This window comes from Callorhinchus milii, unplaced genomic scaffold, assembly GCF_018977255.1.
Source record: "Callorhinchus milii isolate IMCB2004 unplaced genomic scaffold, IMCB_Cmil_1.0 Scaffold19, whole genome shotgun sequence".
Taxonomy (NCBI): Eukaryota; Metazoa; Chordata; class Chondrichthyes; order Chimaeriformes; family Callorhinchidae; genus Callorhinchus; species Callorhinchus milii.
In genome coordinates this window covers 3,027,134-3,051,718 of record NW_024704760.1, presented here as the reverse complement: position 1 = coordinate 3,051,718, position 24,585 = coordinate 3,027,134, and the positions used below count along the sequence as shown (strand labels likewise).

General features: G+C 42.7%; 2 protein-coding genes across 2 annotated transcripts; one reads left to right on the top strand and one right to left on the bottom strand.

Annotated features, from left to right (window-relative positions):
• Positions 1-2,339: 2,339 nt before the first annotated feature.
• On the bottom strand, positions 2,340-11,075 carry dyrk3 (dual specificity tyrosine phosphorylation regulated kinase 3). The gene is made up of 3 exons (XM_042342226.1): positions 10,838-11,075; positions 7,124-7,239; positions 2,340-3,993 (listed from the first exon to the last, which is right to left on the bottom strand). The coding sequence occupies exons 1-3, from the start codon at positions 10,896-10,898 to the stop codon at positions 2,446-2,448; spliced, it is 1,725 nt and encodes a 574-aa protein (XP_042198160.1). The 5' UTR covers positions 10,899-11,075; the 3' UTR covers positions 2,340-2,445.
• Positions 11,076-13,003: 1,928 nt separating this feature from the next.
• On the top strand, positions 13,004-22,506 carry eif2d (eukaryotic translation initiation factor 2D). Its single transcript, XM_007899546.2, has 15 exons — positions 13,004-13,239; positions 13,977-14,167; positions 14,456-14,539; positions 14,906-14,996; positions 15,501-15,608; positions 15,907-16,265; positions 17,007-17,124; positions 18,064-18,109; positions 18,929-19,032; positions 19,706-19,861; positions 20,038-20,127; positions 20,799-20,894; positions 21,345-21,462; positions 21,918-22,089; positions 22,295-22,506. The coding sequence occupies exons 1-15, from the start codon at positions 13,184-13,186 to the stop codon at positions 22,354-22,356; spliced, it is 1,851 nt and encodes a 616-aa protein (XP_007897737.1). The 5' UTR covers positions 13,004-13,183; the 3' UTR covers positions 22,357-22,506.
• Positions 22,507-24,585: the final 2,079 nt, after the last annotated feature.

Below are 24,585 nucleotides of genomic sequence, written 5' to 3'. Positions count from 1 at the left end.
AACATTTAATAAGCAAGTATTAAATTGGCTAATATTAAACAGCGCAGCTTTATAAAATAAGCTCATATATGATGGAACAGTGGAGTTCTTGAATGACACACTCCATACCTTTTGATTGTGTTTGGAGATTAACCCGACACTTCTTAAAATCTCCTAAAATCTTGAGAATCAAGAGGTTCGTTTTTATGTAAAACCTCTAGGAAAGATGTGATACTTTGCAACACTGTTCTCAGGTTACAACCCAAAAATCATTACACAGCATTACGTTGTAGCCTTATACATTTGCACTAAAATATTATGGCTCACAATGCTATAAATTGATTCAATACTGAAGAATGCCTCAGTTCTTGGACTTAAACATGCAGTGGCAAATCACTGTGCCTGGCATAAAGATGCAAAGTTTGATTATGTTGCTATTAGATTTATACAATACGTATTGTAGATTTATACTGGTAAATGAGAAATAATAGCTATCGCTTAACTATATCATCACTGGAGTCCTATTCAATACATTGGAGCAGAGTTTAACAGGAGTTTTTTGAGGGGCAGTGAAATTAAAATCAGCGCGAGTCAGTAAGCTTTTGACGCTGATTTTATCACCATACAAAATATGTTGTTTTGGTCAATTTGACTAACAGTTGCATTAACCCTTAAGAGAACATTTATAAATATTTAATTTGAATCTTTAAAAATACAGCAAAATGAATTTCTGTAGTTGTAGAATACAATGCAGCACCAGTGAAAAGTCAATTGTAAGTACAATTAGATCTGCGCAATTTTCTAAACCTTCTCGGTAATAAAAAAAAGTAAGAAAGGTTTTCAAATAAAATAGGAAGTTAAGAAAGTATCAAACGGAAGTTCCAACATTACTGAATTCGATTGAGGATACCTAGACCAGCATTCTGATTACCAGGAGTCCAGCGACTCAAAAACAACAAGATTATATTTGTATAGCGCCTTTCACATCGGGAGGACATTCCAAGGCGCTGGACAGTGTAAAGCATTTCAAACCCGAGCTGGGGTCGGGGGGGGGGGAGAAGGGAGGGGAAGGGGGGTGGCATGGTCGAAGAGGAGGGTCTTGAGACGGGACTTGAAGGAGGCTAAGGAGGGGGTGAGGCGGAGTGATTGGGGGATGGAATTCCAGAGCTTCTCATAAGTAATTTCCTGTTAAAGATGACACCTAGAGAGCGAGGTAAACAGATTTCTGTTGCTACCAATAGTAAGAAGGTAAAGGCTACAGATGATTAAGCGTTTTTCCAATGGAGGAAAATGACCTGCAGCACTAATTTACAAGGCAAAGTGAACTGCCCTTGTTCTCATTTCAAAAATGTTTTACTTTTCCTACACCGAAGGCACTGTTTGTAGTTCGGCTAAGAGTCACAGTGCTAGTGCTGGGGTCATAGACCTCCAGTTGCTGAAGTATCCATACTTCATGTCTGCTCCTAAACAGCAAATACCAGCAGGATATTCACCTATGAATAATCACGCCTATGCTCATCTGATATACAAACATTCCAGCAATGGTCACTGGATAGAGCTCAGGAGCAGACAATGGACTTATTTTCTCCCTCTCTAGCTCAGAGGTCATTGAGGCTATTTGTTTGCAGCCTGGCACTGTACTACCCTCGCTTAGATCAGCTAACTCAGCACAAAATGGAAAAAATCTAAACACTTCTGTTTTGAGCTACGTGGGATGGCATTTTGACCCACTAAGACGGAGTCTTATAGTGAACGGAAGCCATAATTAGTTTAATCACTATACAAAAGCCCTTTTGAACTCAGTGACAAGTAATGGCTAATCTCAACTTAAAAAAAACAATCACCGTGTGGATAGGCTGGATAGAACATAAGGTACAGAACATTTCTCTGTGAGCAATAGCCAGCTGGTAAGAACTAATCATGCTCTTATTTGGCAGATAATCATCCCAGTCATGAAACAGCTAGGTTAGCTGTAGTATGAGGCAGGCAAGCAATTTTGTCTCAAATGATAATTAAATGAAAATTTTTCTATCTTAAAGGCGGCCCATTTGAGAACGAATCTTAATAGTATTTTATGCTGTAATAATTAAAAATGCTCTTTCCCACAGAGATTTTCAAACATTTTCCTATTAAGTTTTTGTGGCTCGACTGTAATGAAATACACCTGCAAAGAACCTGAAATACACCTATTTCATAGTGGTTTTTGATCAAACTAAGGACAAATGTGTTTTTATTCTCATATTAAAAAAATGCTTCAATACCCCGAGAGGGTTAAATTAATACAGAAGATTCATGAACTTTAATGTATTTTGGACACCACCTTCTTTCAAGGTTGATATACATAAATAATTAAGTGTCAGTAAAGGTGGAACATTTTACTAGCAAAAAAATCTACATATGAAAGACTGGAGTGATTTTTTTCATTTGACACATCTTCTTAGGTTTCATTTACAGCACACTATAACCTTAGCTAACTAGTTTTGGAAGCACAGTACGTAGAGGTATATTTGTATTTGAGTCAGCCATTTGCACCAAATTGGTCCTTAATTTGTTGGCTGCTCCAATACTTGGGGGTAACTTGGAAATTATTTCTGGCAAGGAATTATGCGCTTCTGATGCACGTTTGGGAAGAATGGTCTTCTCCAAGCTGGGTGTTGGTTTGGGGAAGCGTCTAAGTAGCCATGAGTGTCTTGAGGCCTGAAAAGGTGTCATGCGATTACTTGGTTCCCACTCCAGACATTTCTTTAGGAAGTCGATGAAAAACGGGTCGTCGCACCCCTTCAGGGCTGTCATCCATTCTCTGCTGGCTGGTGTTCCTCGCAATTTACCTTTCTTAGAGTGACCGGCACTAAGAACACTTGAACCATCAGAAAGGGTAGTAACGCTGCAATAGCGAGGCTGATTCTTGGAGTTGTAAAAGTTCTTGGCTCTCTTGGACAGATCCAGCAGCCTTTGAGGCGGCAGCCCCAAAAGTTCCGTAATGCAGGCCAATTGATCAGCTTCATCTTCCCCTGGGAAAAGAGGGTACCCAGTGTACAGTTCAGCAAGGATGCACCCAAAGCTCCACATGTCAATGGGTAACCCATAACGAGTGCCAAGAATAATCTCAGGAGCTCGATAAAACCGTGACTGAATATACGTGTAGATACGTTGATGCTCATAACAGCTGGAGCCAAAATCGATTACTTTGATGCCACTACGGCCTTGCTGCTTCAGTAAGATGTTTTCTGGCTTCAAATCGCAATGTATGATGCGATTCTTTTGCAACGCTTCCAGGCACTGTAAGATGGAGTGGGCAAACTTCCGCAACAGCTGAAGGCTGAACCCCTGGAACTTGTTTCTCTTGATGAGTTCGTAGAGGTTCATGCTCAGCAGTTCAAAAGTGATGCAAATGTGATTGCGGAATGTGAAGTTTTCCAGCATATGGATAAGGTTCATCTGACCGTTTTTGTCCTGTTTCTTCAAGTGTTCCAGGATTCGGATCTCCTCAGCAGCCTGCCTATGGAACCGTTTCTCATTCCGCACAATTTTCAACGCTAGATGCTGGCGCATTTTGTGGTCATACACTTTGGCTACTTGGCCAAAGCTTCCCTTCCCAATAATTTTAAGTATCTCGTACCTATATGCTATATGGTCATGAGGAACAAGTATGTAGCATGCTTGATCATCATCAAAACCATTATTGTTTGATCCACTCAATATACCATGCCTCTTCTTTGCATTTAAACCCAAAAAGTAAATATCAGGATAATTGAAGATCTCCTGATGCTCAAAGGATGTCAACTGGTGCATGTGCTTTTTCATGGCTATGGAAGGTGCTGCAGGCATTCTTCCTTTCGGCCCAGTTTCTTCTTTAGCACTAACTATACATTCGGGACTCTTTCCTTTACCGGCTTTACAAGAAGATGTACTGGAAACAGTGTTTATTCGCCGGTTTCCAACATCCTCAAACAGATGTTGGACTTTCACCTGATCTCGAGATCCCACATGGTCCTTCATTGTGGTCTTGCCTGCCTAAAAGTTGACAAAAGAAAGTCTAATTATAGTGCATGTGTCATTTCACATTAAAACGTATACTAACCACTACCCTTAATGTCTTTTATCCACCATAAAAACAGAAAACTTTCTGTAATTCTAAATGTAATTAGATAAAATCGGGGAATTACAATACTTATTTACACAAAGCTTCAAACTGTTTCCGTTGTGGTTTTGTGAAAAGATAAAAGTAATCATGCTTAAAGTGAATGGAAATATTTAAATGATTATCAGATGATCAAGTAATATTTCTGCAACCAATCCCAAAAAATTATTTAAATTTCCCAGTTTTCTGAAGCCACATTGTAAACAAAAGTATTCTGCACATCTAAACGTTCTCAGTCACCAGCACAACACTTAGCACTAGTATCTGGAAAAAACAGAGGCAATTTCAAAGTAAAATTTGTGCACCAGCCTCCAGTGTGTCAGTACAGTAAATTTCACATTGTTTTCATAGCAACGCCTGAATCCAATTAGGACACATGCCGGACAGTTTAGGCACAAGACATGTGCAGACATCAGCTCCACTTGCTTCTAAAATAGCACCAAAGTAATTGCAGTGGGCTATAAATGGAGCAGACGATACAAACGACAAAGATCAGTGAGGGCATACTGGAGTTGAGTATGATCCTGCTATAACCCTCTACAATAATTTGTTATTTGATTCATCACCCAAATTAGTTCTTTATTTCAAAGGGATATCAGAATTAAAAGCATACTAAAATACCAGTTTATTAAATATGGCAATCAACTTATAACACAGGGGCACAAATACTTTTGAATGATAAGAGTTGAAACACTCTTTGTCTGAATCCCCTCCGAATATGTACAAGTCTAGCTTAGAAAGATGAGTGGCAGCCTCTACTGTCAACATTAGAGCAGCTCCAATCTTGAGCAGTATTTAAGAAGCCTGGGAGTAGTAATCACCTCCCTTGCAGTTCGCCTGTTCCACCAAGGAATAATATGGCAGAGCAGAGGGCCTCAAAGGGAAGGGATTTTTTTTATGTAAAAAAAATGCGACCCCTTAAAATAAAATAAGGCCGTCTGTTTTTCCCTGTTTACTCTTAAGTTACTTTATAGACATAGACCAGTTGGACCAAATGGCCTGTTTCTGTGCTGTATATTCTAATGTAATGTATGGTCTTCCTGGACTTCTCAAAAATCTTTCTCTGTGCCTTTCCAAAATATTTCAGGCTCATTAAAGTAATAAATATATTGAACAGCAAATAAACTCACAACGTAAACTCACTCTTTAAAGTTACAATGTCAGTTGGAAGAATTCTCCCTGTAGAAAATGTTGGTTCTGAACCTAGGATTCTCCAGGCACCTTTTAAACAAAAGTAACTATTTGGTGGGACTGATCCTTTCTCAACTCCAAACCTTTCTCACAGAAACTGATTTTCTAGATCTTCCAAGAATTCTCATTGTTGATTCTGTACTGCATCTTTGGTTGCTTGGTTACCAGGTACAATACAGTGTTAACACAGATACTGTGTTCAACTACTGCGAGTGCAGATTCTTTGCTAACGGTGCAAGCTTCCAACAGATGCGAGGCTTGCCACGCAGAGGGAATCAAAACTTTAGGGTGAGCCATACTTGTATACATATGCTGTAACTGGTTACAGAGAATCCTCAGCAAAGATCTGGAAGCAGATTGCCTCCTCAAACCCTCAATTAAGGCACGGTGTGTGTCCTGGGGCTTAAAGAGCAGGAAAAACAGATATTTATTTCAATGCTTTCCTTTTCAAGTCCCAAGTGAGAAATCCAGGATAAACTAAACTTTCATTATCAAGTACTATTCTTAAAATCTTTGCAATACAATTTTAAAAAAATTTGAGGGGATTAGATGAAAAAAATTCAAATCAAATTCATAAAATAACAAATGTGAGAAGATAACAAAAGTGGCAAAGTTTATATAGATGACTTGTAAAAGCATATCTGATAAGTAAATAAAATGATATTCCATTTCTATAAGATTTATAACATTTATAATCAAGAAATTTAGAAATGATGAACTTTCAAACTATTAGCAGGCATGCTTACAAAACCAAACTACGACAACTTGCACTTATATAGCTCCTTCCACCAGGGTACCGTCTCAGTGCGCTCAACAGTGGCACAGCCTGACTCCAAGCCAGGGGGAGGTGGCTGTAAGCATGGTCAAAGAGGAAAGTTTTCGGGCGGGACTTGAAAAATGGGAGAGATTGAGGGAGAGTGTTCCAGAGTTTCGGGGTATAGTGGATGAAAGCGCGACCTCCAATGGTGGGGCGGAGGGGAACGAGCAGGAAACCAGTGCCAGTCGAGCGGAGGCATCCAGTGGTGGATTGGGGAGTGAGGTCAGAGAGGGTAGGGAGGTGCCCGAGAGTGAAGGGATTTGAACAAGAGTGTAAGGATCTTGAAGCCGATCCTTTCTGTGATGGGCAGTCAGCGGAGCCTGGCCAGAACTGGTGAGATATGGGTACATATGTGGGCAGCAGAGTTCTGAATGAGCTGGATCTTTTGTATAGTGGAGCTGTGGAGACCAGTGAGGAGTGCGTTTGAGTAATAACTATCCATTATTTGGTACCAACTGACTATCATATTCAGGGAATCACAGGATGGTTGGTTTGGGAAATGGAAAGAATATTGCACTGGAACAGTTGGGATAATCGTCTGGACACATTGTGGAGGCAGAAGTTTCTAACCATCCAATAATGGACTTATGAATTGATTCTGACACCTGGTGCCTAAAATGGGAATGTATTTTTCTTCACAATAACTACATCTTTTACATTCATGAGGACAAAATTATCTAAATTAAAAAAGAATTAATGGCTTTGTACTGTCATCTACTATCATCTTACTGTAGTTTGATTAGCACCTTTCACGTTGAAAGATCATCTCAAATTGATAGGTGCTTGGAACTAAAGGTGTTAAGGAATACGAAGAAAAGGTGTGGAGATTTGGATTAAAAAGAAGGGACCATTAACTACTAAAGGGGCATTACAAGGCTTGGAAGGCCAAATGACCGATCGAGGTTCCTGTAAGATTAAGGCCTCAGAAGCAATCTATATTGTTCATGCAGTACACTCTCCCTATTTAATGAGGGATGGTCAATGCAAGCACTTACCTTTAAACCACTGAGGAGTGGCAATCCCAAAGAGCCCTTTTTGTCCACACCAGAGGCTTGGTTCTCAGCATGGCCCAAACGCATATAAGAATCATACAAGACATCACCAAATCGGGCTGCAAACACAAATGCCAACATCATTTCATTATTAAAGTTTTTTACTTCATCTGCTAAATTATACGCAATAAACAATCATTCTTTGATTGTTGTTTCACTCCTTATTCACTAAAATAAAGCATACACCTCTTCACTTCCAGCCCAAGCTGAAAAATGCAGACAGACAACTATAGTTTTTCTTATGCGAATATCTTAACCTTCCCCAATCTGTTTCAGCCATGCAACTTTCAAGAAACCAATATAAAATGTCAACAACAACATTCACTTATGTACGCCCTCCACACAGGGTAGCATCTCAGAGCATTTAACAGTGGTGGAGCCTGACTCCGAGCTGGGGGAAGGGGGCTGTAAGCACAGTCGAACATGCAAGTCTTCAGGCAGGACTTGAAAGAGGGGAGATAGGGGGCAAGGTAGAAGGATTGAGGGAGAGTGTTCCAGAGTTTTGGGCGTAGTGGCTGAAAGCACAACCTCCGATGATGGGGTGAATGGTGCGAGGGACAAGTGGGAGGCCAGTGCCAGTCGAATGGAGGCGCCGCGTGGTGGATTGGGGAGTGAGAAGGTCGGAGAGGGAAGTGCCAGTTTAAGATGGATTTGAACTCGAGAGTGAGGATCTTGAAGTCGATCTATTCGGTGATGGGGAACCTCGCCATAACTGGTGAGATGTGAATACGGAGTTTGGTCACTCATAAAATACAAGAAAAATCATCTTTTTGAATGTAATAGAATTAGGTTATTTTCTATTGTATTTTCTTCATTATCATAGAACAATATTGTTCACTTTCTCCCCCATATCCGCGTCACAACTGGCACCGCTTTTCATCACCTCCGGAATGTCGCCAGACTACGGCACTACCTCACTCCTCACGCTGCTGAAACTCTGGTCCACGCCTTTATCACCTCAAGGCTGGACTATGGGAACTCTCTCCTCGCCGGCCTTCCCGCCACCTCTCTCCACACTGCAGGTCATTCAGCTCGTGTACTGTCCCGCACCAGGCTTCGCGACCACATCACTCCCACCCTCGCTCGCCTCCACTGGCTCCCCATCCCCCAGAGGATCGAATTCAAGATCCTCATCCTCACCTACAAGGCCATTCACGGCCTCGCTCCCTCCTACCTCTCCGACTTACTATCCCCCTACCTACCCGCCCGTACCCTCCGTTCCTCTGGCTCCGGGCTGCTCCACATCCCCCGCCCCAACCGCCCTACTATCGGTGGCCGGGCCTTCAGCCTCTCAGCCCCGAGGCTCTGAAACTCTATCCCCAGTGCCTTCGCCGCCTCCTCCCTTTCCTCCTTCAAGGCCGGTCTCAAGACCTTTCTCTTCGACCGTGCCTTCAGCTCTCCTCTCGACTCTCTACCCCCTCCTCGCTCCCTCCCTTCCCTCCCCCCACCCTGACCATTTCCCCCCAATGCTCGGGTCCTGACCCAACTGTACAGCGCCTTGGGACATCCTCCCGACGTGAAAGGCGCTCAATAAATGGAATCTTGTTGTTGTTGTTCACTACTGACAGTAGAAAACCATTAGTAAAAGATGCAGCATAGATAAGCAAAGTTTATTTTCCAGACTACTGTTTTCTACAGTCTATAAATATACAACATATTGGATTATTACTTCTACAAATGTAAATATAATTGATTCCTAGGAGAGTTAAAAAGTTGTAACCTAATCAACAGGTTCAAGTGTCATCCAAATGCAAGACCCAAACTGGAGTTGCAAAGTTTGCCTGAACCCAAACAGCTAAATTTTACACACCATTGTAGCACCAATCCTGCAAGTTGCAGGGTAACCATTTGCAAAAGATAAAGAAAAAACAAATTATGTGCTGTGTATAGATTTAACACATCAATAGATAAAGGCTTGGCTAACTGAACAGTCTTAAATTAGTTTGTATGAACATGGTAGTGTGCTGTACAGTACACACATTAGATTTGCTCAAAGACATGACACTGTTGCCTTGACAAAGCTACGGCATAATACACTGAAATACATTGTCTTACATAGAACTACAGTATTGTAACTTATAGTAACTGCCGTGTTCAGTAGAAAACAATTGGTATGAGCTGGGGTTTAGAACCTCAAGACTGCAAGGGGATTAAAGCATCAATCCAGAATTTGTACAGTTTTTATGACATCTTAGTGTACATGATCCAAATACTGCATTTCTTCATGATTACTGTAACATTATTAAACTTGCGCGCTGAAAATCAGGGATATTTATATTTTCTATACAACAGTTGCATGAAATGGTCTTCAACCACCAAATTATATAAATTGACTGTGTTAAAATAGGAATCAGGATGCAAAAGGAAGTCTTTCCAGAGGTGAGAAAAACACTCTTATTTCCCTTAAGAGCCCCAAATTTGAGTTTTTTTAAAAATCCACAGTAAGTACATAAATTGACAGAACTGTTATTAGTTTGTATTTTGTCACTCTTAGGTATAATGATGGAACTCTACAAGTTACGGAAAAATTGGCACCGATGTACGAAAAACTGTACATGTAAACGCAAATCTATTGTCTCCTCGAACATAACACTTATATTTTCCAGAAAGCTTCACTTACAAATACTGTAATCATAAAGAGACACAGGGAATACTCTGCATGGTGGGTGGGGGGGGGGCAGGGAGAGACCATACACTCCTTGTAAAACAGTTGTTAAAACACATCCAACTCGAGCATTTCTTTTTGCTCGAGGGTTATCAAATCGCTGTCTCCACCCAACTATAAAATGACTAAGTTCAGTAACTGCAGCAAAACGGGTGCCAATGCAAAATAAGAAGTACAATTTCGTTACAGAACAGGAAGTCAGTCAGTCGAGAGTGGGGAATGTACCGAGTCCAAAGGCATGATCTTAATTTTTTTTTACCCCCCCCAAAAAAAACTAAAAACAAAGTCAGCGCTGTTGAGTCACAGGATGCACGCAAATTCGAGGAGGGGGATTTTTTTTTTACAGGTTTTAACTTTCACCCCTTCCTTCCCCTCTGCCCGCAAAAGAGGCAGCAACTTGGGAGGCGAGGATCCGAGCCCGAGAAACGAACAACATTCTTTATTTTTTCCTTTATATTTCAATTTTAAAAAATGAATAAAGGCGGAGTGGAATTGGCTTAAAGACGAGGCCGAGATCCAGAGGGGAAGGGGTGGGGGGGTGTGAGAAAGAGAAAGAGATACCACCCACATCAATCACAGTGAGAAACCCTTGTACAATAGAGTTAAAGGCCCCTCTCGGTGGGAGACATATAGGAAACGGGAGTAGTGTATAACACAGTGTATAATAGTGTACAATGTATAATAGTGTAGGTAGGAACACGGTTGTTAGTCGATTTGGCAGATTGCTTTACCCGGGGTGGGGTGGGGGGGGTGGGGGGGGAAGGGGTTAGTAATCCCTTCAAAAATAAATAAATAATAATAATTTGGTCGCTCAATCCCCCCCACACCCCACACCCCCCCGACTGTGTGTGGGACACCGCTGAGCGCCATCGGTTGCCCCGTTTGGCCCCACAAAACACATATGCACAATGTCTGTCCTGAGGCGACTGTAAACTCCACGCGATCGAACAGCGAGTCCCGCGCGGGGGGGGGGGGAGGGGGCCTTTCTTTACCTGTGGTGATCTGTCCCGGCGCCGCCGCTGCCGCCGCCGCCGCCGCTTTCCCGGTCAACATGGCTGCCGGAGAGCGTTCACTTCTCTCCTCCAACCGCCGGCCATTCCCACCTTCGGCGGCGAGCTCCGCACTCCCATGTGCCGTCCCGCCCCGCGGCGCCGCCCGTCCTCGCCTCTCTCCCGGGAGACGGGGGGACTAATCGTAACCGGGGCCCCGCGCGTTCTCGCTCTCCCTCTCCCGGCGGCGGCTGAGGTGATTACCGGGGCCCCGCACTCTCCCGCTCCCTCTCCCGGCGGCGGCTGAGGCGATTACCGGGGCCCTGCACTCTCCCGCTCCCTCTCCCGGCGGCGGCTGAGGTGATTACCGGGCCGGGGCGGCGGTTGCGGTTTGAACGCCTCCCGCGGGCTGGGCTGCCGCGCGGAGTGACCGTTACCCGCTCGCGCCTGCGCTGTCGCTACGGGCTGAGGCCGCTCGAGCGCCGTGAGGGGCGAGGAGGTGGGCGGGGCGGGAAAGAGAGGCCCCTCCCTGCTCCCGGGGACTCCAGCGGCCGCCGCAGCGCCTCGCCGTGTAATCCCTACCTCGCCCCCTAGAGTTCGGAGGACCAACTCTACATCTACTTGCACAGCAAGGACCCACACTCAGCATTGGGGTGAATTGATGACCTACTGGTGGGTGGATGTTGAGGGTAAATTCATGACCCACTGAATTGATGGGATAAAACTGGCTTCTCCTTTGGGATTGGGATCTGTTGACATCCACCTGACCAGGCAGATGAGACCTCGGTGTCTCACCCAATCTGGATTTACGAGGATGTTTCCAGGAATTGAGTGGAAATAACTAAAATTGGACAGTCTGGAGATTTTCTCTCTCTCGGCTGGAAGACGATTCGAAGGGGACCTGTGTTTCAAGATTGCGAACGGATTCGATAGGATGGATGTCAATAAGCTGTGTTCACTGATTGCTAAGTCCAAATGCTAATAATAATAATAGTGCAATAAAAACAGTTCAGATGAAAGGTCATCAACCTGAAATGTTAACTCACATTCCTCCTCCTCCATTCGATGCTGCCTGACCTGCTGCGTGTTCCCACCGGCTTCCGTTTTTATAACAATAAAATACTGCTTGCTATTGTTTACCTTTCAGTGAATGATTTCTAGTACTGGTGGAAATGGGGGCAGAACGCTTGTTGGTTTTCCACGTAACTCTATCACACAAGAAGAAAGGAGGGGTTTACAGTAGGCCAGGCCAAAAGGAAAGTACTTTACCAACAAATAATAGATCTCATCCTGCAAGCATCTTTCACCCTGAGTTCATATCCTACATCGCTGCACAGTAGGATGGCCAATCCCAGATTGTTAGGAAGAGACACACCTGAATGAGGTTTGTCCCCCTGGGGTAAATCTGCCCTGTCTCTGCATCGTGCTCCGTCACCATCAAGCGGTCTGGGACGCTACCCTACGTGAGGGGCGCTATTCTAAATGCAAATTGTTCTCTCTTGAGTTCAGTGACAAAACTGCACAAGAACCATATATATGTTNAAAAAAACTCATCGGAGAGATACAGCCATTATTTATAATAATAATCCTTGCATTTGATATAGCGCTTTTCACGTATTCTGGACGTCCCAAAGCGCTTCACAGAACACACTATAAAGTGAATTGACTGTATATTTGTGGGCGAACGCGGCAGCGAATTGCGCACAGCAGTGTCCCACAAACAGCCGTGGATTGAAAATGACCAATTTATTATTGTTTTGGGTTTTGGAGGGATTATTATTAGGCTCTGTGTGGAGTAAGGAAACTTGCCCAAGGTTTCGCCCTGACCTGCCGGGGATTGAACTCCGGTCTCTCGCTCGCAAAGCGAGTGCTCTAACCACTGAGCTACAGGACGCCACGATTTGATTTAATCCAACGAAGTTTCTCCAGGAATTGGTAGTGAGCATAATTTTTTTTTCTCTCTCTCTCTCTATATATATATATACACACATATACATTCATAAAAATAACTGTGCCTGGATCTGTTTGAACAAAACAGGGTCGATCTGCTTTGCTTGTAGAGTGGAGTAGGTGAGATGAATTGGAAGGGTAGGAACCTTTGAGACGGGTGGGTCCGTTTGTACGGGCGCTGGAGGTGCAGCCCGGACTGCGTTGAGCAACGGGAACGCCAAAGATGGCGGAACTCCCGGCGGCGGCAGATGTTTAGCCTCTGAGAGAGGGGCAAATAAAAGGCAAAAACCTGGTTGCTCCGGTTAATTGTCAGCGGCTTTTTTCTCTCTCCACATATATACATATATATGCGTAAAAATTCCTGGAGGGTAAAACGCCGAGCAGCGACGAGAGAGAGAGATGTTTGTCAAACCTTTTCGTGTCAAATCGAACACGGTCATCAAAGGATCGGACAGGTAGGCCCATGGCGCTCTCCTCTCTTGTGGCGAGAGAAGAGTGGTCGGTGGAGGGTGGTGGTGCGGCCTGGCCTGGTCTAGCCTGACCCACACATTGGCCCCCGGGCCGGGAAGGGGAAGGAAGCTCAAACGTTGAAACGAAACCAGGTGTGTGTGTGTGGGGGGGGGTGGGGGGGAAATAAAGGAATAAACGTCAGAATGGACTTGACTGTCCTCCTCCTCCTCCTCCCCCCCACCACCACCACCACCACCACCGTCAACCTGCCCGGTGACGAGAGCCAGGAGGACTTCAGCCTCTGACGACGCCAACCCTTTGTGTTTTTGATTTGGTGGGGAGGGGGATAAAGGTTTGGTGATGGATGTCTTGGGAGGAGGAGTGAGGGGAAGGGGGAGTTGTTGGCTGAGGGGGGAGTTGTTGGCTGAGGGGGGAGTTGTTGGCTGAGGGGGGAGTTGTTGGCTGAGGGGGGAGTTGTTGGCTGAGGGGGTTGTTGGTTGAGGCAGGGCTTTGTGCTCTGGTGCTTTCTCTCCCCCCCCCCCCAACCCCTCCACACACACCCCACTCTCACCCCCACCACCCCTTCTTTCTCTATGTGTGCGTGAGGACCTCAATAACAGTTCAGGCACTGCTCAAAGGGGCCGGGCAGCTCTTCGAATTCCTCCCTCGGAGTCTCAAAAGGGCTTTTCGGTTAAGCGAACGTTCGTTTCGAACTGAGCTGAATTGTTTCCTTTCCCCTTAGGAGGAAACTCAAAGCACAGGTGGTGTCTCTTTTCCCTTCGCTGTCCGGTCATCAATTATCTCAACTTGTACCAAACAAGGAGGAGCTGAATGTCGTGAAAATCAATTCACATAAAGGCGATGCAGTTACGGTGTTCGTCCTCAATAGGAATCCCATCTTTTTTGAGGTGGAGAAACGGCTTTACCCAACAGGTGTGTGCATTGTATCCAGTGAATAGCCTTCAAATTTACACTCCTAACATCTGGAACTCTCCCCCCCATCTCACCCTCCTCCCTATCTTTTTAAGTCCCACTGTAAAACCTACCCGTTCAAGCCAATATCATTGTTCTACCTCTTGCTTGGTATCCAACCGTGTCTTTGTAAAGCACTGCAAGATGTTTCCTCTGTGAAAGGCATTATATAAATGTAAGTTGTTGTTGAACAAAATGGCCTTGATTTAATAGTTTGGGGCTAATGTGACACTCTTTTATGCTGGACAGTATACACCTTGTGGTCTTATCCTGATTTGATGGCTGCAGTTACCACATGGCCTGCGGTGTTGGAGAAGCTTGCTGGAGGAGCAGGTGAGGCTTTGTGTGTATAGCACTACGTACAGTAGATAATTTAGACAGTTGTAGCCTTTTGAATATTCCTGTTAAAAGTTTGCAACCTCTTAAAAATGTTGAAATCCCTTGTACAGAGCAGGCATTTCAAAATAAGTTACGTGCAGAATGTAATGTAATGGCACTGAAACGCAACTAAAATTTAAATTGACTGGGGTGTTTACTTAATACCTGCCCTGGATTAAGTACCCTGCATTTATCTGTTGATTTATGGGCTATGACTGCACCTGAACTCTAAATTCACTTGTAGGCTGAATGTATAAGAATTAAAAGTTATTTGAGCATTTGGAGGAATTGAACCGTATGTCACTGTTTTACCTGTTGTAGATCTCATGTTACCCGGAGTAGTTGTGCCACCTTCTGGACTTCCTGACATACTGCAGGGGGACCTTTGCGCCGTTAACCTTGTTGGAAGCAGGTTCAGTATTCACTTTTTTATATTTTTGTGTTCAATCATTCATTCTCTTTGAGCCGCAAGGTTCCTGCAGGCACATATGTGCCCTGCACAGTAGGGCAGCCCATTTTGCTTATCTGTTGGCTTATCATTGACCGCCATTTGGCATACCTTTGTGAATTGAATCCTTACGATTTTGAGTTTGTCTTTCAATCCATGGAATGAAGATCTAGTCTCTTTGATGGCCTCTGTGAATCCTAAAGCAAATTTGCTTTGCAGCTTTCAGTTCAAGAACCTTGTGTTCCTGCAGTCCAAAGCTTACACGTTGCTTTTATTCCTGAACAAGCGCTCTGGGAAGCAACCTCACCTGAAAGCCATTATATAAATGCAAGTTGTTGTTGCTCTTATTTCCAAACATAGTTTGTACAGCAATCTGAGAGTCGAGAAACATGTATATCAATTCATTTCAGGTTGAAATAAATGTAAAGTTGTATTTTATTTTTGCTTCTTCTGTTCAATGGATTGCAGAGCCCCAATTGCCGTAGGCCTGGCCTGTATGACAACAGCACAGATGGTTGCAGCAAGAATGAAGGGAAAGGGTATCTCTGTCTTCCACACCTATCACGATCAGTTATGGTAAGGGTGAGAGCTTTCAACTCGTGTCTGTAAATCACATGTGTTCAAAATATTTTCAATGTGATTTGTCCATATTTGGAACTTTCCCATGGCTCTCTCTTTCCCAACCAATCCCGGGGGGGTGCGGGGGGCAGAAGATTGGGGCTGCTCGATTGCTCTGATGACTAATTGACAGTTTGTTCAAGATCTTTGAGAATTTTTCGATCACTATTTACTTAGTTGGAGAATGGCATTTTGTGGGAGTGCGAAAAATTCATTTAAGGAATGATGGTTAGTTATCTTTTCTCTCCTTTTTGAGGGCATTTGGAGAAAGAAGTAGCCCCCCACTCATTGCCCACAAGTTTTGTGATCTTGGGGAGTCAGGAGATCAGCTGGAAGTGGAGGAGGAGGAAGAGAGAGAATTGTCTTTAAACGGAATTAACAGTGGAAATGAAGAAGCACCGAGAGACCTTATGGAGGGTGATATACCAGATGTTACAGAGGATGATGTCCCAGATGTGCATAAGCTATGTTTGAACGCTGAAACTGAATCGGAAGGTTTAAACTCTGGGACAGATCGAGTAGGCGACTGTGAAACTTGTGCCATCGACCCGGATGGGGCTACGGATAATGCCACAGTTCATCAAGAGAATACAGAAGACACAGGAGCCACACAGGGTATGAAAATAATTTAAAGGATATAACAGTACATTTGAAGGTTACAGTTCACTGACTTGCCCTAGCTGTTCAGGTTGAGGACGTGTTTGGATTTCCAAGTCTGGTGAGCCTGGCAGACTGCTCAGCCAGTTCAATCCTGGGTAGATCTCATTTAAAAGATAATTGGAGGTACATAGGTCACTCATTGTCGATGAATGGACCCTCACGGCTTTTGGAAACCAATTCTGATGGTCAACCACATGAGCTTCCTTTCTTGTCTATGGGCAGCCCTCGAGGGGTAAACTAACCAACGCTGCAACCTTTTGACAACAAAATAAATTGCACTGCGCAATTTTTTTTTCCCCCAAACAAGTATCTGATTTTGAACACAGAGGAAATTTCATTTTCGTGGCTTAAAAGGTTATGGGCAATATTACTGTGGAATACAGTCATTTTATTTATTTTAAAAAAAAGCTCTTACATTTGAAGGATAAATTTTAAAAGAAATCTGGTATAACTCTAAAAGTTTAAAAATGGGCTTCTGTAGTGATTTGGCTCCCATTAATTACTGAGCAGACTGCCTGCCCAGTGGCATTTTACGCTTGATTTTAATTTTCCCTGCTGGGACTCGCCAAGCGAGTGGCATCCACAATTGACTGACCTGCCAACCCGAATTAGTGCATAGCATTGTTCAATCGGGTTCTGTGGTGAACTGCTGCGCTTGCTGATGGGAACAATTGTCTCTTCCCTTTATTTTTACAGAACAGATGGATGAGCTGCTATTGCAGTGCTTCCTTCACGCTTTAAAGTTTAAGGTGAAGAAAGAAGACCTGCCACTACTGACTAGCACGTTTCTGAGGAATCGTATGTATCCTTGCTGGTGAGTGTACCGATAAAACATTTAGTCACAGTCATGCCACTATACGTCATTCATTGTCAATCGTGTCTCTTTTTAGTGAACGGTCTATTTAAGCTGTTCTTCGGCACCAACAACTCAATTGAATTAGCCAGAGACTTTGTAACAAATGGTGAAAGTCAACAGGAAACTTTATAATTCATTCAACTACTGCTTCTTCATTTTGTTAGCCAGATCTTTAGTAGCATTGGGATTAAATTTGGGAGATTTAGGATAGTAGGAACAGATACTTTCGCATTTCGTTGATTAGTACCCCTCCTAAATCTCTGCCTCTGCTGGTACAAGATCAGATGAGCCCATTTCGAAAGGTTGGCACTAGATTTATTTCACGTGTTTCTGTTTTGAGTTTTGAAAGCGAACTCAAAAGATGCTCATAAAAGAAGTGTCGTCTGTGTTGAGGCTCAAATCCTCACAAGATAACACCCCTGGTCCCGAGAGATTAAACAATGAATACATAATCTCTATATTCTCTGACTTGCCTAAGTGCCCATTAACTACTCACAAAATGGGCACTAAAATAGATATAGTTTTGCTGGATCACATCAGTGTGACGTTTGTCCCCGCTGCTCTTGTTTCTGTGGTATGATATAATTACATCCCATCCCTTTCACCTTGTGTAAAAAGAGGATTGAGATTTTTGGAAAGTTTCCTTCATTTCTTTGCTAACTTGGAAAAACATGTGTTGAGTCACTCAATCGTTGTGATGATAAGAATTACCTAGTCTTAGTCTCCTCTCCCTTCTATCTTTTATCCACTAGAGAAGATTGCATCTCTCTAACCTGTGGACAACATTATATTTTAGAGTTCTATGTTGATCTTTGACCGTGTCATTGACTTGTATTTTCAAATCTTGTGCGTGAAATACTTGATGTTTATTGGTGATTTTTTTTTCTTTCTGATTAGCCCAGAAGGCAGACAATTAGACATTAAAAAATCAAGTTATAAGAAGGTAGGTCAATACAAAGAGAAGACTTGTACAAGTTTGCAATGATTTGTATTACACAAAGATTTTTCTAGGCTATTACCATATTTTTAATTGAAATCTATATCTTACCGTATTATAAATACTCGGATCTAGTAGTAGCTGTTTATTCTCTTTCTATCGGCCTCTCTCTTAGTGACAATTTCAGCCCAGCATAATTATACACTGAAACAAAGAGAAAATAACTGGTTTTGTACTCTGTTCTGAATCATTGGGTTTGTGACTTGCTCCCTGAGTTTAAGTGGGCAATTCACGGGGGTGCTACTTGGGATGGAAGAAGTTGGGTACGGTGAGAATACAATTTAATTGTATTCCCATGAAATGGGGGAGATGGAGGCTTAATTGATAGTTACAGATAATGAAGAAGATTGACACAGGAGAGGACGCCAAGTTTCCTTCTGGTAGAGAAATTCAGATTCGGGGAACTTGATCTTAAAATCTGAGCTAAGACATTTGAAAGTGAACGCAACAGCAACAGTAAAATTACATTTGTATAGTGCCTTTCACGTCGGGAGGACGTCCCAAGGCGCTGGATAGACAGAGTTACGAACGCAGAAGTCTTATAATTTGAGTGGGGAAGCTCACTGAATTTCTCTGCACTTCCACCATCATCAATGATCTGCTTTGTGAGAACGTATAAGAATTGTGGGCTGTTCGCTCACAATATATATAGTCAATTCACTTTACGGTATATTCTGTGAAGCAATTTGAGGCGTCTCGAAGACGTGATGAAACGCTATATCAAATGCAAGGATTATTATTATTAATTGTGATTCTCATCTCCAGCTCTCGAAATTTCTCCAGTCCATGCAGCAACGGCAGATGCTGAAGGTGGACGAACTCTCCAAGGGCGTTGAGGGCATCGTCAGCGTGAACTGGAAGCACGTGGAGTACGTACGCTTAAAATAGAACTTCGCTTTCACAGGCTGCCTCAACTTCAGCCTCTCCTGCAGCAAAGTGACAGAGCTCCAAAACTCTACCGTTTTATTTTGTAACGAAGATCTGACTCTATCCTATCCTTTAATACAAGGTATAATACAGTCCTGCATCACTTTGGCTTGTAAGTTGTTTTTAGGATAAACTTAAATATCAGGAATTCTTTGTTCTGCCATTACTAATTTGATTCCAGATTTAATGGTTGAGGATACATTTTCTTTGAGCTCTTTAGTGGAGGAGGGAACGTAAAACCCAGCATTGTAATTTTCTAAATGGTGCAATAAGATCTTCATTAACCGAAATCTCATTCAAGTGAATCTAGCAATCACAGTCTCTGAACTGGAACAGAACAAATAATGCACTGATTATAACAGTGTGGACTCTACAAGATTTGTATCCCACTGAAATAAATGACTTTGTATTCCAGAAACATGATAAAGAGGCCATTGTATCTGGGCTGGAGCTAGCTCTTCCACTACTCCAATCCCATCCTCCTAATCTTTTTTCCTGCAACATTTGTTTTGCCCACCCCCCACCCCACCCCACCCTCCCCCTCATGCATTTGTGCAATTTTCGTTTTGAATACTGGTATCAGGATTGCTGCTAAATAGCCATTTCTGCTTGCAGCCTCAAGTCGTTCTGTGTCCCCGAAACATGCACCACTGAAGATGCAGCGAAGGTTGACGATGGGGACAGCGAGAGCGTCTACCAGCCTCCAGAATTCAATTTCTACTACACCATTCCCTCCAAACTGTTCCCCCTGTTTGAGCATGCAGGGCTCAAGTAGGTGTTACATAGTTTGCCTGATAAATGTGAAACACTCCAAGCTTAGTTAAATTGACTTAAATGCATTTTTCAGTGATGACTTGGCTTTTGGAGGACTTCACACAATAGCTTGTGAGTTTGTTTGCCCAGTGAGCAGGCCTGACCGCATGACCCTATAATTTGCTTCTGTTTAGAAGAGGTGCCACCCTGACCCATGAAGACATAAGAAGCATCGTCATAAATTACGTCAAGTCCAATGAATTGATGGACGACTGCAATAAAAAGTGAGTGATGTGCATGGCGAGGCAATGTTAACACTATACACTATAATGCTGCAGACTTGTTCAAAGCATGTGGAAATGGGTATTAGAGAGCATGGGGAAGGAGTAGAGGATTGGGATGGATAGCTTCTGGATGAGCAAAGATCAACCTGATTATCTGCTGTATATTTTCTGTATATTTTTGGGTTTGTTTGTATGAAACTTATTCCCAGGGCACTGTAACCCGTCTTCATTAAGTTTAAAAAGACTGGGTGTTCAGTTGAGCTTGTAGAATGATTGATCGCACATTCTGTAGACACAGGAGCCTGGGAATTGATGACATCAGCTGTCCTGGTCAGGTCACGACTCAGCCCTCTTAAAGTATTGGCACTGGCTGTATATAGACTAGTGTGTGTTCAAGTAGTTTCACTGTGTTCCCACCATATAATGTTGCTGTGTCCCATAATTACTTAGTGTTAGTAATGCTGTGAAAAGCCCTTTACTCAGGAAGTGGTTGTCATAATTGCCAAACAAGCAAGCTTGTGATATTGTGATTTCACTGAATTATACTATGGGAGATTTTGCCAGGATCCCACGAACTGTACACTGTAGCTTAAGGTTAGTAATTGCTACGGATTTCAGAAGAAGATGTAAATTTGACATCCTCATATTTTCTGTTTTCTCTCTTCCCTCAGTTATGTGATCATTAATCCTGTCCTCTGTGACTGCCTATTGGAGAAGTCTGAGTATCACACTGTAACTAAGCTAAAATGGGATGACTTCTTTGCCAGGTAATGTGCACACCAATCTGGCTACAACATTGCTGAATGAGCCAGTGATACGGAGATAGCAACCAATTATAAGAAACATTATCGTCGCTGTAAGGACACATCAATAATCTGAAGAACCTAGAGAGGAAATGTCAGCATTTTTAAAATGCACTGAATACAATATAATTCCTGGATGATCCAGAGATCTGCAATAAAACGCTACAATATAAAAGTACATTTTTTTTCGTTTAAAATTTGGTTCGTCCAAGTCCCTTTCCTCCATACGCTGCATAGAATAGGCTTAAATGTTCCTTTTAGAAAAATAAATTGCTCTCAAATACACAAATGGATATCGCCAAATCTGTGAAAAGCATTAGTAATTGGTTCTCAAAAGGCGGTGTGACCAAACTGCACTCAATGTTTTGGCTTCATCCATGTTGCAGTGCAATTAATCTAGCGTGCGTTTCCCAGGTGCTTCAAGAGGCTCGATCAATGCCACGAGGTGGTTTTCCCTGGACAGAGACCGATCATTCGAAAGGGCAGCATAGAACCGATTGATATTAATATAGATCGGGCTTCAAACAAGAAGGTTAGTAGCTTCCTCCGAGAACGTAGCTGACATATCTCATTGAAACAGGACACAAAAGATTTAAAAGGTTCAGATTCACATGGATGCTTATTGATTAGATAATTGTTTTAATTAGATTAATTGCACTGCAACGCGATGAAGCCAAAATATTGAGCGCAGTTTAGTCACACCGTCTTTTGAGAACCAATTACTGATGCTTTTCACAGACTTAACGACATTAGATTATTGATTAGATAATTCTTGAAATTCTTTTGGTAAGTCATCTATCATAACGGTCACTTAACCAATATGAGCACCACATACGAGAGCAATTTTTGGGTGATGTTTTACTACTTTGATTTGCCACTGTGCTTTTAATGGCAAAGACATCCTATTGAGATTCACAGGTGATTGCTGTCCAGAACAACTTGTCCATTGTAACTGTACAGTGACACTGTAAATGTTTTTGTTATCAGGTGACTGTTGTCAAAAACCTTGAGCTGTTTGGCTTGGACCTCCAGATGGTGAAGATTGCCCTTCAGCGAAGAGCTCAGGCCACTGTAGCTGTCAAGCAAACTCATGGAAAGGATAAGTGGATACTTTGGGCTCAAGGGAACCAGATAGCTCATGTTGGCAAGCTGTTGTTAGGTAAGGTTTATTTTCATTTAAAAATTACACCACACACGATGACAAACTATTTTACCACTCAACTTTTCAGTCATGACTTTATGGATAGAAGTTCTGGGGACGTGGGGAGCGTAGGCAATACATTGATACCTAATTATCACTAGTTAATTTCCGATGAAAATTTGGTCCTTTCTGGTGTTTATTTTGCCACTTTTATGTGTTCCAGAAGAATACAGAATTCCTCAGAAATATATTAAAGGACTGGAAAAGGCGCCCAAAAAAAAGTGACACTGCGTTTGAATTCAGCTGTGAGAGATCCATCAGAATCATGAACAACTACCAGATGTCTTTTCTTTAAGAAATTTAATATAAAACATTCTTCAGGTACAAAATAAACTTTGCTGAACCACCAATTAAAAAGAGCATATATGAACAGTATTCGCAATGCTTTTTATTAAGTTGTTCCAAAGGAAACGTTCAGGTGTCAACCTAGGACATTTGGGGTAGTGCTCTCACCTCTGAATCAGAAGGTCATGGCTTCAGTGTCCCATGTCCCGAGCAGTTTTGGGTGACACTCCGGTGCAGAGTCCAGGGTGCGTTACGTTGTCGGAGATGCCGTCCTTCAGATGAGACGTTAAACCGAGTTCCCGTCTGCCTGTTAAGGTGTACGATAAAGATCCCTATTCGAAAAGAGGAGGGAGTTTCTCCCTGTATCCTGGCCATCAAACCCCCAAATAAAATTTGGTCACTCCCTCCATGGCTGTCTTGGGACATTGCAGTGTGCCAGTTGGTTGTTGCGTTCGTGTACAAATACCGAGCAAGATCCTGTGAAGCCCTTTGAGTCATCTTGACATCGTGATAAGGCAAGGATTATTATTATTGTAAATCATCAAAACAGCTTGTTTTGAAAGCAATCATTTATAATTCCAAATGGTGTAACTTCTCCATGAAGAAATGAAAGAGTTGTGAATAAGTGTAAGCGCTCTGAGACGCTGCCCAGCATGAAGGCTGCTATATAAATGCAATGTGTACGTAATTTCTCATTCCCCCCCCTCATCCCCGCCCCAGGGGGGGGATGAGAAATTACGTACACATTTCTCAAGCCCCCCCCAGCTAACAAAGGCTGGAAGCATTAAACCTGTCACCGGCGTGTGTTTATTTTGGATTGAGCGTGCAGGTTTGGATTTCTTTTGTGACGCGTTAGGTTACGAGCGATGTGAATGTAAGCGCAAAAGCATTGTGTTTCTCAATTGGTTCAGTTGTCTCGACACTAAAATTTTAATGATACAAATAAATCCGTTCTCTTCTGGCATCGAACTCTGAGACCAGAGGGTTTGTGTTTCATCATACCATTATTGCCTGCAGCGATGCTCAGTGTGAAGGATGATATATCATAGAGAAGCTCTCGATACAAATGCCCTGTTACCTAGATTTCTCCAGGGTTCAAGTTGCCACTGAACAGCGCTTGTTCATTTTTTGGGGATTATTCCCAAATCAGCCAGGCCATTTACATTTGGATTCTGTGATCATCCAAAATAAAAGATGTATCCTCAGGCTGTTATTGTGTATCGGAGGTTAATTTGCAACGATTTTAATTGTTTTTCTGATGAAGACAGTATATTATTCTGTAAAGATATGATTCTCTTATGCTCTATGACTATATTTACAATTTGTATTGCTCCTTGTGGTTGTGTTTTTGATTTGTGCACATTAACAGTGAACCACAGAACTAAAGAAATTTAGAGCATAGAAGACCATTTGTCCCATCTTGTCCGTGCTGGTACATTTAAGAACAACCCTTTTAGTCCCATTTCCCTGCCCTTTCTCCAAACCCCTGTTGTTTACTCCTGTTTAGTACTTATCTAATTTCCTTATGAAAGCTAATCTGGATTCTGCCTCAACCATCGGTCCCAGGCATTCCATATCCTAACTACTCTGCAAATGAAAGAGATTCTCTTAACCTCCCCATTTGCTCATTTATTTGCTATCTGAATGATGCCCTCAAGTCTCTGATTCACTGACTGGTGGAAATAATTTCTCCCTATTGACTATCAAAATCCCTCATCATTTTAAGACCTCTTTTCAGTTCAATTTTCTTTATTCTAATGGGGAAAAAGTCCCAGTTCTTTCAGTCTCTGCTCTTAGGCCAAACTACCAAACTGCTCATCCCCCTGTGTCATCCTAGCAAATCTCAGTTACAAATTGTGCCACTTCTTTAACTATTTTACTTTCATGTGTTTCTAAAATCCTTTAATATTTTTCCTTTATATTCCTTTTTCTTGTTTCCCTTCTATATTTTCTACACATTTATTGCACGTCTCTTCTCATTGAGTCAACTGTACTCAAGACATGGGAGCACTTGACTCCCAACCAGATGGCTATGAATTTCTGTCACAATGCCAGTTTCTTGGCCCTTTTGCTTTAGTCACTTAAGAGCCTGGCGCCAAACGGAGGGAGCATCGCACAAGGGCAGCTATTAACTTAGCAGAGCGGGGATAATCATTTCAAATAAGCTAA

Excerpts from the sequence above, each read along its gene's own strand:
- dyrk3 (XM_042342226.1), bottom strand. The coding sequence starts at position 10,898 with ATGTTGACCGGGAAAGCGGCGGCGGCGGCGGCAGCGGCGGCGCCGGGA. Across the intron at positions 7,240-10,837 it reads GCCGGGACAGATCACCACAG|CCCGATTTGGTGATGTCTTG; the intron begins GTAAAGAAAGGC and ends TTGTGTTTGCAG. Across the intron at positions 3,994-7,123 it reads CACTCCTCAGTGGTTTAAAG|GCAGGCAAGACCACAATGAA; the intron begins GTAAGTGCTTGC and ends GTCAACTTTTAG.
- eif2d (XM_007899546.2), top strand. The coding sequence starts at position 13,184 with ATGTTTGTCAAACCTTTTCGTGTCAAATCGAACACGGTCATCAAAGGA. Across the intron at positions 19,862-20,037 it reads TTTGAGCATGCAGGGCTCAA|AAGAGGTGCCACCCTGACCC; the intron begins GTAGGTGTTACA and ends GCTTCTGTTTAG. Across the intron at positions 21,463-21,917 it reads ATCGGGCTTCAAACAAGAAG|GTGACTGTTGTCAAAAACCT; the intron begins GTTAGTAGCTTC and ends TTTTGTTATCAG.